Below are 11,928 nucleotides of genomic sequence, written 5' to 3'. Positions count from 1 at the left end.
GCAGGGATTTAAGGCATGAAACACCATTCTCATCCAACAAAACTACATTTTACGAAAGTTAAAAAAATTCAACTTGAAATTTGTAAGATGCAATATTTTTCACTATGATCACATAATCACACTCAGATATATACTCATTATACTCCTGAATTCTCAAATGAAGCCAAAATACTAGTTTTCATAGTAAGCATTAGGTCACAATCACAAGAATAGTAATAATGAGCTCCTTTTCTTCTTCAGTATTTCAAGCCATTAGCAAACTAACATTTGGATTAATTTGTCCCTAAACTCATCTTCGGTTCTGGAAAGCTTACATTGTCAGTCAGCTCTTACAGGGATACTCTACTCTCCATCACTGATTCACTCCTGTACACTATACAACTGGACAGTATTACAAATAATATTCAAATCTCTTTGAGAGGAACAGAAATGGTATACGGTAAATATTACAAATTTTACAACAGAAATAATCTGTTGGGATTAGCCATTCTGTGGCTAAGTTAATTTATGAGTGAATGAATAACTTCTGAGACACAGCATGCCATTTGCTCAGATTATTTTTTTTTAATTTGAGTTGTCACTTGTGGTTTATTTTGCTTTAGACTAGTGAGAAATCTGTGAAAAGTCCATGCTGCCTACATTATTGCTTATATAAATCCTGTCTCCATTTCCCCCGAAGGTACAGTGAACTGCACAGAAGTGCAAGTTGTGTATGGCCTCATCAACCATGGCTTTAATTATTGCTTGAAGAATTGTGGTTAAAGTATTGCTAGGAAGTCACTTTGGGATGAATTCGTCATGCCATGTTAAAAAAAAAAAACTACATAGTGAGACAAAGTATTAAGTTGATATCGCTGTGTAACACAAAGATTAAAGCATCCGGAAGTCAGGCTGTCATTTCAACATGTCTCTGTGTCCTGAAGTTCATGGTGAGGAACCGCAAATGTGATGCAGTGCACAACTCTGGCAGTAATGAAGAAAATGGTCCATGGCTAGAGTGCCTAATAGCCCTATCGTGAGCAATGCTCAGCCCTCATGCTTATTATCAGTGTTGGCTTCTGTCTCTACTAAGTTTAAAGATGCATGCTCATAGAGCAGATGATACATCTGAAAACAAGGCTGCGATCAACATGTAGGAAAGAAACAATGGCATGAGGCCTAGAGTGTTTAATTTTTCAAAATAACATTAAATCACATTGCTATCTCAGTCAACTTGCCTTCCTGCTAGTAATTAGGATCATTTGCATACGCTTGCATGGTTTCCATGCCTGTGTGTACATTAGAATCCTTTAGAGTTGATTGTCTAAATGCAGACATCTAGGCCCTACCTGATACTTAGTGGGCTCAGATTTCTGAAGGGAATAATCTAGCAATTTGCAGCCTCAAAAATTCTCTATGTAATTCGTCTGGAACCAGTGAGATACTTCAGAGCAGATCAGTTGAGAGCATTGAACTAGTTCATTTCTTAAGGATGAGATGGCACTGAGTTACTTAACTGAACTTGTGAAATGTTCGCAACATAGAAGAAATAAAGACACAAACTTCTCTACATTGCTAAATTCTGCTAAGTTCCTTTTACTCACATAATATCTACTTTCAATAAACACATACTTGCACACAAACTAAAGATACCCATTGCTTTATAAAAGCACCTGATGCTGTAAAAGTGGTTGTGACTCTCCTTGTGCTTAGAAACAAAGGTAACAATAACATTGATCATGGAAGAATGAACAAAGGGATGAAACAGAAAGGTGGCAGGACAATGCTACTAGTTGCTTAAATGAAGTGTGAGGAAGGAATTTTGCACACTATCTCAATATGTTCTGACCAGGTTAGATAAATCCATCTATAGTATCATATCAGGATCTGTTCTTCATTCACCACCAAAAGGATTCTGAGCTTGAGTCCATAGCAAAGGAGAGTATGCTCCTTAAACAGTAAATTTTATTCTGTCAAGTTAAAACAACTAATGCATACCTGCTGGTTGTGAATTTGGTCTCCTTTATGTCAAGAAGTTCCTATAGAATCATCAGTCACATTGGAACATGTTAAACTTTACTCGTTAAATCTCTCAAGATTTTGTGAGACATGGGTTTGAAAGTCTCTGAAATGACATACTTATTGTATTTACAGTTTGATGATCAATAGTAGAAATAACTAAGCAAAAATAGGGATGTCAGTTTATAGGCTTGAAGTTGTAGTATTTGTTGGCTGAAAGATACTGGCATATTCATTCATACATACCTAATCCCAAAGGTACATTTTCAGAAATGGCCTGAAGTTCTTGGAGTCAGAGTGTACTCTGTAGTCAGACTGTACTTTGAACAGATTATGCTTGAAGTCAGGTTATATTTTAAAAAGGGAGAAATGGGCAGTCACTGTCATTCAGCTCTGGAATTGTGGGCATCAGCAACATTTTCTGGGAAATCCATCAGGCTTAGAAGTGGAGAGGGAAGAGAGTTTGTTTGAGGACCCAAGGGTAGCATAGAGAAAGAGAGGGTGGAGAATGAGCAAGATCTTGCTCAAACCACGTGGCAAGGTGAATGTCTGTGTGTAGTGATTTGACTTTCTACCCCAACCCTCCGTACCTGCACCAGCAGTCAACCACCCTATTTTGCTGCTGGCCAGAATGGAACTTCCACTTAATTCTTCACAACTTTAAACCCATGACAGTATTTTGACTAGCAGCAAGATAGTTCTGGACCCAATGAAAATCTTGATGGTGTCTGAAATGCTCCGTAGTGGCTTTACTCTTTGCTTCTATCAATTTGCTTTATTGCTTGAGTTTTTTTCTTTCTTTTGAGGAATTTACAAATTTAAAGCCTGGCTGAGCTTGTGAATGAGATTTTAAGTTGTTAAGTGCCTTGTTTCGCCCTGCTGTCTCTAGGGAGGCACAGCCTTTCACAACAAAACCATGTGTCCTCACACCACAGCTGCTGGACACGGGTGGGAATTGTGAATTCTCAAGGTTCAATGTCTGTCTCATATAATCGGTATTAAAAGGGAAATCCAAATTAACTGGAAATAAAATGATATGAGATGAATATAAAAGCAAATTTTAGGTAGATCAGTTATATCTTCAGGCTGTATCTTCTCTCCATTACAGCTAAGAGATCCAATTTCTGAGGCATGTTACTATTTTTTTTTATTATGGCCCTTGTCACCTATTTATTAAGGTCTATGATACAGATAGATTCAGGAAGCTTTGAGTAAATATTGGGAGATTTTGATGTTTTTCATTGTAGTCTTGTTGGCAAATGACAGTATTATCTACATCAAAATGATCTTTAAAGTATTCCTTTGAGAGTAGGTTAAGCATGCTGCACCATTTTAATTAAACTCCATTTAACCCGCCAGATTAAAATGCGTACTATTCCTAATGATTTGTGAGTAAATGAGAATTTTGTAGAGGTATTAGTCAAAAATTATACAAATACGGTCATATTGTTACATCATAGTTCCCAAAGTAGGCTATTTGGACAACATGGTGTAGGGCAAATAAAAATACAGGGCTGTTTCACAGCTTATAATACCTATGACTGCAGCCACAAAGACAAGACATTTCATATATTGCAAAAATATATAATAAACAGTGGAACTATAATAGTTGGGGAAAAATTGAGAACCATGAGACAATCTTAAAACACATATACATATATATTTTGATTATAGTTAGTGTATGAAAAATGTAGGTTACATCCTGTCCATGATTTATAATAGGTCTCTAGCATGTTTTTCAATGACTTCTTCTCCATTTAAAATTATATAAAGCAATACAGAGTTTGCAATTCATCCAATGAATTGAGAGTATCTACCCAAATTCTCTCCAGTTCAGCTACAGAATAGTGGAGATGTCCAATCAGATTTTAAAATGTACATACTACCCAAAGAATAAGCTGGGAGAATAAGCATGGGTTTCAAATAGTTGCTTACACAAGTCATTTTTTTACAAAAGGAAGAGAAATAGATCAGATGGTTATATTACCATGAGCTCTAAGTTCCTGGGGAGCATAAGCAGAAATGACCTCAGTAAGTCTGGCTCTCTCTCCATGCCTCTGTCATGGAGAGCTCTTTACCTTGGTTGGGCCTTTTCTAGTATCAGTATAAGTTTTAAAGTGCTTCTAAGCTTCTTCATCCAAACAGGCTGCAACCCCCACTTGTCCCCTGTGGAGCAGGGGAGTTCACATTTCAGCCTCCTGAAGCGATTTCTTAGCGATCGCCATCATGAGAATATCTTCTCAGTTCACACAGCCTCATGTACACACCCTGCTCTTCTGTCCCCTTATGGCTGAAAGCAAACCTCGGCCCAGCACAAAGGGGACAGAAATAAACTGAGAGCCCCACCGCAGCACCCTCAGGAACCCTGGGGTGAGAACAGACTTCAAAATATCAAGGGATCGTGATTATAACAAATACTCTGCCTGTCTATAAATATTTCCTAGTTATATATACACAAAGAACTTAAAGAGGCTAATGAAACCTGACCGACTACATTTTAATTAGTTTATGACTATATACCGCTATATCACATATATCGATAGATAGCTATATCATGACTTAATCACAATACAACCAAAATCCCTGAACAGAAAAGAAATATATTGCACTCGGTGAGGGTCTTCCTGGAGTGGCAGGCCCACTCCAGCCTTGAAGAAAACCAATCAGTGCTCCCCATTCATTCAACTCAAGTAGAAACTGCAGGTTTTACCTTAGATCACAAATAGGTAAAACTCTGGACACATTGTGGTCCTAATTTCATGGCGAGCTTGTAATCATATCTTCATGCAATGTTGATAACAAGATCAAGTTTTATGTTAGTAAAACAGTCGACCTAACTCCAATACCAACTTGTTCTGAAGCCCTACTCCATGTTTAGAAAGGTGATTTGCTGAATTTAGAAGCCACATTAAGTCAAACTGTAGAACTTTGCTTTTCTACAAATAATAATTTTTTTAAATCATGAGTGACAGTATGGAGGAATCTACTGGAGAAGTTACAAGGTGCTGGATATTACCTGGAAATACCTATTTCGCAGTGCTTACACGGAAGGATCTACTGTGTAGCCAGACATTCCTTTTAGCTGATAATCTGTTAGAAGACCACAGAAGACCTCTACCCCACGTGTTGGTTACACACAATAATCTGCTACTAGGAAATTCCATTGTTCTTTGGAGTCCACCCCACATTAATTGAATCTAAAAAATATATTTACTCAGGACACATACAATGCCTTCTCTGCAGTTGAAACTCTTGATTAGCACTTGGATGGAGAATCCATATAATCTCCCTAAATAAGCCAAATGAGATTACATTAGTAGGCTAGCATTATGCAATACCCTAACCAAACAGGAGCAGATTCTGAGAAATCTAATAATGCCATGTGAAATGTAATTATCTAGAAGAAGAGGTATGTATAAAAATAGGTAATATCCCTCAAGTATTTTTGCTGTGTTGGCCACACTGCCATGGTGCATGTATGAAAATGTCTGTTCAGAAACACAAAGTTAGAAAAGATTCCTCCTCTACCAAGTTCACTAAGATAGCGTGACAATTCTCAAAACTGGCTCTCCAAAGTGGTACAAACATACAGGAGAAGGTGTCTGCATGGGTGACAAGCGAGAAAACATGGAGTCTATTTATTGGTCAGTTTTGAAAGGGGGCCTTTTTACTTGTAGTTAAAATATATATGCCCCCCTCAAATGCTTATAGAGTGGACACATTTCATTCCCCCATCCCACCCTCCAGCTGTTTTTATTGACAGTGGTCCCCCATTTGTTGAAGGATTATTGCCTGACATGACACAGAGATTCCACTGCTTTGTCTCCACAAAGCCTTGGAAGAGAAAGAACAATGTCCCTCCACCCTTTCTGTGGTGACCCAGGTTGTGGGCTTGTGCTTTTGGGAGGAGTCTTCACTCTTGTAGTAGGCCTCAGAGGCTTGTCTCCCGGAGAAACATGGTGCCGATGTTGTAAGAAACCTTTTTTATTCTCGATGAAGAGAGAGAAGGTTTCGGTGGCTTTGGTCCAGTCCTTACCTCCAGGAAATAGCAGATCCCAGGGATTTCCTTGGGAAAGTTATCGGGAAGTTCTTCACGGGACCGAGGAATGAATGTGAAACTTTCTTCACGTTTTAATAATCTAAGGAGACAACACAAATCACATGAATCAAACTCCAGGGCAAGTATGAATAAGTAGAAATTTCCAAAGTTCAGGAGGCTGGTACATGACTGGGCACCCATGTTCATATCTGATTCCTTTACAAAGACTTCCAATAGAAGAAAATTGCTATGACTCGGGAAACATCCCTACATGCTATTTATGATAGACAACTACCGAGTTTCTTAATTACACTATATAAAAATACACATCCAAGTGTGGTTTCTTCCTAAACACTACCTTAGAAAAATATTTGCTCAAACTTTATTTTTCCCTCTAAAATAATGGGCTGACAAAAAAAGAGACAAGGCTTTATTTCATATATGCAGAACTTACCCAGCCTGTCTTGAAAGTCTGCTCGGTTTTTGGAGTGCTTTTTTCCCCCTCTGTCTTGTACATTCTCAATAAGCTTTAAACATTGTTCTGTATGCCCAATACATAAATCAAGTGTTTAGCTTTGTGGAACATCTATGACTCCTAGGTTTGGTTATTGAGTTTTAGAAACAAAAATCTTAGTAAATTTTCCCTAGTTCACTAGCATTTACTGGTCTCTTTAAAAAAAAAAACGTTCCATGTATTTTTGTATTTTTATTTTAAGTAGTTGAACATGGGAGGAGGCATGTAACAAGGCAGTGATGAATACAGTGCATCTTCATCTTTGTCACCCCCTCTCCCCCACTCCTTCCCTTACATTTCTTACTTCTGTGGTATATGCGAAGAATTCCACACTGCATTTTTCTCCTACTCCCCTTGTCTGCCACCTTTCTCACCTCAAACAAGTACCCACTTCTTGGTGCTTATTTTGTTGGGCTTGGAGCATTCTTCCCTCCAGTGCTCATATTGAAGATTTATCCTTTAAACTTATTGATTCCTCCTAGAGATTTCTGCTTGATTCCATATCTACATGTGTGGCTCCAAAATTCAACTTAGTTCAGCAACTCTCTAATGGAAAATCTCCTAGATGCTCTTGTAAGTGTAGTCAGTAGGACACTGCCTAAAAAGGGGTTGTCAACAAAGATGGAAACCAGAAATAAAAGAATGAACCCGTCCATAAACAATAAATTTAAGAAAAAAAACCCCTACAATGGTACAGTGGGAATGTAGAAACAAAATGGTGCCATAAGAAAGCAAGACACAAAAGGTAAATGCAAAGAACTGAGAAGAGGAAATTTATCCAGTGGAGGACCATGAAGACTTGGTTGTGGACATGGGGGTATCTTGTAAAGAATTTCAACAGGAAATATGACCAACAGAATCCATTTGTTTGCCTCTCCTTGTCTTTTGTCCTATAATCATTGGTACTTTCTGACCGTGGAAAATAGAAATGGGATTCCATCTATGAGAATACTTTTGAATGACAACTGGAAAAAAAAGGAGGGGAGGGGTGTCACCAGCTGCTCCAGATGCCAGGACTTTTAAATAGTTCACTGGATTTTGGCTGGCAGGAAACTCTTTGCCACACATTGATTTCCTGACACTTTAAATAAATCTCACAGACTGTGCTGGAAAACATTGGGATGTCAGCTTTTTACAGGATTTCTTTTTTTTTTTTCCCAAGTAAACATTTTGCTATCCATAAAACCAAGTAGGGTTTTAGATTTCAATGAAAGTGGATTGCAGTTCTTGTGATATCCAGGAAGTGGCTGGTGGTTTTTGTCTTTGTGAATATCAAAGTGCACTACTCAAATGACTTCCTATAGGGCAGTCAGAAGGACTTACTAAGGGGTCCATGGAGGAGGTGAGAAGAAACTTTTACACAGCATGCCTGGTGATGATTATGAGTCATGGTGTTGAATAAAAATGATCAACTGTGTGGACAGAGATGAAGAATGAGGACTCTGATCCAAGGCTAGGATCTCCTTTGCCCTTTGAAGTGCTTCATTAAATCCAGGTCCCTGGCCTGCTTCTACAGCTCTGCTTAAATCAGTGATTTCTTCGGCACTTCAGGACTGAGAAGGAAGCTTGGATTCTACGTAAATCTCCATGAATCCCCAGCTGTAATCTCCAGCTGGGTGATATGCTATCATAGAATTTCAGCAACCAGTGTCATAAGAGCACCTGTCACCCTCACTCATATCAACACTATTTTCTACAAATTGATTTTCTGAATAAAAATTCTCTGTTGTGTAAGGTGGGTGGATGACCCCTAAGCACCCCCAGAAACGTGGCATCATAGAAGTCTAAGGTGTGGCTCTTTATAGCCACAGAGCTGGGTAGACACCTGGACCTATTTTGCATGTCTTTCTCCACCAAGTAATTTTCATCTAACTTTGTGGTCTATCCGTTACATCTTGGAAAAGTATTTGAGACATATATATATATATATATACATACATACATTGTATGTTTCCATATATTCGTGAGTGTATATATGTGTGTACATGCATGTATGTACATATTTATGTATATTTCAAAGGCATAGTGATCTAAAAATGTGCACTTTGGGGAATGGTACTGTGGCTCAAAATGGTAGAATGCTCACCTTGAGCAAAAGCAGCTTAGGGACAGTACCCAAACAAGTTCAAGCCCCAGGACTGACAAAAAGAGAGAGAATGAAAAACCCAAAAAGTAAAATGTTATTCTGTTTAGTAATCCAGTGGATAGGAACATTTAAAAAAATCTTTGGTCTTAAGGAAAACAAAGTGCCTCAGTACAGCTTTTATATTCGCTGCAATGACTAATACCAGGAGGTTTTGAACCTTTTGCTGTAACAAGTTGTGCTGTTCATGTTTGAAAATTTCCCTTGGTGTTTCTCTGATGATTTCTTCATATTTTTATATGGTTTCTACTTAGTCAGATATTGGACTTGGTGAATTGCTCTTCTGATTTGTTCTATCTCTGATTACTCATTTTTATCTATAGTACTTTCTGGAAGGTTGCAATCTGAAACTTCAAATACTACATGTTTAATGTCCAAAAGCTCATTCTTCTCCTATGATTGCTTCTCCTATTGTAAATCTGTGAGTATATGAATCATCCTTTTTGGAAATTCTTTTTTGTTGTCTGCCTTATGTCTGCTTCCTCCAAAAATTTTAATGGACTTACTTCTGCTGTAATGAATGTCATCTGCGTGTTTGTTTTGGTCTCTTTCTTCCACATCAAAGGCATTCGAATCATGATTAATATCTTTTAAATTTCTTCCTATTTAAGCAAATCATTAAGTGAAAACTAGAAGCTTTACATATGGCCAGATCAATGAAATTCTGAGTGCATTCTGATAATCAGTGCCACTAAATCCAGCAGGTGTGGTATCTTCCCTTAGGGCCACTTAACCCATGGCATACGGTACCATCATTCCATAGGGTTGAGGGGTTTCTGGCAGTCTGGAAGTTGAACTATTTAAAGTGTTCATCCCCTATGTTTATCAGTGTGATTCTATAGCCACTTTGATTCAATATTTTAGGAAAACAAATCATACCCTTCTAGAAGAGTTCATTTTCCTCCAAAAATCTGTTTTCTCCTTATTTATAAGTGACAAAGTGTCAAGTACATGGCGACTCAGCATGAAACTGCCTTTAAACAATGTCTGTTGTAACCAAGCTTCTGAGACAATTCTTACATTTCCTACAAGTTGAGTTATTTGTCCATCACTGGAATGGCAGAAGAAAGCTTCCCTTGGCAATCGATCATCAGTACTGAGGACCAGTGTTAGTGTTTGAAAGAAGTAGGTCCCAGTTTCTAGCTTCCTTCGTGCCTTGAAAATGGGCCCCTGTAGTGGTGATCCTTTCTTTCATCTCCCTAACAACAACGCAAGACTCAGTCATCTAAGTGTTCAGTTTCAGGATGTTCAGAGGCTGGTGTGGTTGTGGCTTGAGACCCATACTGTGACCACAGAGCTAGGAACTTGACTAAGCAGCCAGTTCCATATTGTATAGATCTAAATTTCAAGTTACCCAGCCTACAATCTGCATCTTTGTCCCTTCTAGACATCTGTTAAGCACATCATTCCTAATATTGTCCCTTTCTTCTTACGTACCTAGAATGGTTTTTATGCTTTGTAAGTTTGTCATTGTTTTGGAATTGATTACACATTGGCACTTGTATTTTACTCTTCTGATTAACTGTGTGTGTGTGTGTGTGTGTGTGCGTGCGTGCGTGCGTGCGTGCGCGCGCGCACTTAGAGAAATAGGACAGGAAATTTTAGTATTTTTCTATCTACTCTGGTACCCTTTCCATTTTACTCATTCCTATGACAAGAAAGAGTTGTGCAACATTCATACTTCTGCATAATTATGAGTTTTATTTGAGGGGAAGTATGGTTTGTCAGCAGATGGCTTGAACTCATGTGTGACTTTTTTTGGTCAACCACTTGAGCCATACTTCCACTTCTGGCCTTTTGCTGGTTAACTGGATATGATTCTCCTGGATTTTCTGCCTAGGCTGGCTTTGAACTGCTAACTTCAGATTTTAGCCTCCTGAGTAGTTAGGATTATAGGTGTGGTCACCTGTATTTGCTTGGCCTCCCCTTTAAGTAAAAGATTAATTCTAAGCACAAAATAAGAGTAACTTTGGTCATTCTATCTACTGCGTTATTAGTGGTACAAATGATTCATCTGACTGTCTTTCTGCTCTTGAATGCATGAGACCCTTCCAGTAGTGGCATGTAGCACTATGTCCAAGGGCTAGAGAAAGACATGAAGACTTGTAGGAACTCCAGAATACTTAGAAAAACACATTTTCCCTGTAAAGTTTTTTTCTTTTCCACCTGAATGGACAAGAAGAAGGAATTGTATCTGTTCTGTGCTTCACTGCTCAAGAGGATTATACGGTTTGAAGACAGGGCCAAAGCAAGTCCAGGGTGTAAGTCAGCTAGACAGACTGAAATCCGTTGAAACTCAGTGGTTCGTTCGTTCTTTTGCTTTCTTTTTTTCTTCCTTCCTTCCTGCTTCTGTAACATGCTTCTTCAGATAAAGTAGGTATGAATCTAGCTTACCAGGAAATGAAGCCAAAAAGAACCTCACTATTTTGAAAATACTTGAAAGTTTTTAGTGTTTCTAGTTGCACATTTGGAAGCATTGTTTATAAGATCATCATGTTGGGGGTTATAAATTTCAAGTAATTGGATAGGTTTCAAAAGAAAAGAAGTGAGGAAGGTTTTTCTGCATGCTCATTGCCAATCATAAGGCCAGGAGTTTCAGAAGCATTTCCTTTCAATTTAGGCAGAACCTCCCAATTCCTTTTTGCCTTGGTTGGTTTTGAAATAAGGTCTCAGTTTGGCTGGCTTGGCCTGCAGTTCTGACTTCCAGTTCCCTGAGTTCCAGTTTTCCCACTGTAGCTCAGACAAGAGGTGTCACTTTATATTACTTCAGCCTCCCAGAGTAGTTTGGAAGACGTATACATGGAGATTTTCATGTTGAAATGGCCACGCCAATTGACTGTCCTCCCATCTCCACCCCCTGAATAGCTAGAATTACAGGCATGTACCGCCATTCTCAGCTCAGAGGCATTCCTACGGCATCCTCGCTCCTTTCTTTCTACAAGCCATTCTAGGTTGCATACTGAAGGTAATATGTGCTTACTTTGGACTCCACTGGAGTCCTGACACTGTGCTGTCATGTAAGTGGCCATCATTAACTTGAGGATGGGGGTAGCTAGAGATGATTATACCCCTTGCCTTCTCTGGACATTGCCAGTGTTGACATTTAGCAGTGTATGATCTGCATTAAATGCTAAGAAGATTTAATATTTTAAAAACTCACAAGTTTTACATAACAGATGTTTAAGCCATGACAGAAGAGATTAGAAAAGATAACTATAATCAGCCCTCATAAAG

General features: G+C 38.5%; 1 protein-coding gene across 1 annotated transcript in view; it reads right to left on the bottom strand.

The window, feature by feature from the left end:
- Positions 1-1,839: 1,839 nt before the first annotated feature.
- Positions 1,840-11,928, bottom strand: part of Gucy1a2 (guanylate cyclase 1 soluble subunit alpha 2) — a 187,504-nt gene continuing 177,415 nt past the window's right edge. The window contains exon 8 of the mRNA XM_090319588.1: positions 1,840-6,137. Within this exon, the coding sequence (XP_090175714.1) occupies positions 5,930-6,137 (208 nt within the window). The 3' untranslated portion in view covers positions 1,840-5,929. The remainder of the gene's footprint in view (positions 6,138-11,928) is intronic.

Source organism: Megascapheus bottae, chromosome 27 (genome assembly GCF_031878675.1).
Source record: "Megascapheus bottae isolate mThoBot1 chromosome 27, mThoBot2.hap1, whole genome shotgun sequence".
Lineage (NCBI taxonomy): Eukaryota > Metazoa > Chordata > Mammalia > Rodentia > Geomyidae > Megascapheus > Megascapheus bottae.
This window is presented reverse-complemented; position numbering and strand designations above follow the sequence as displayed.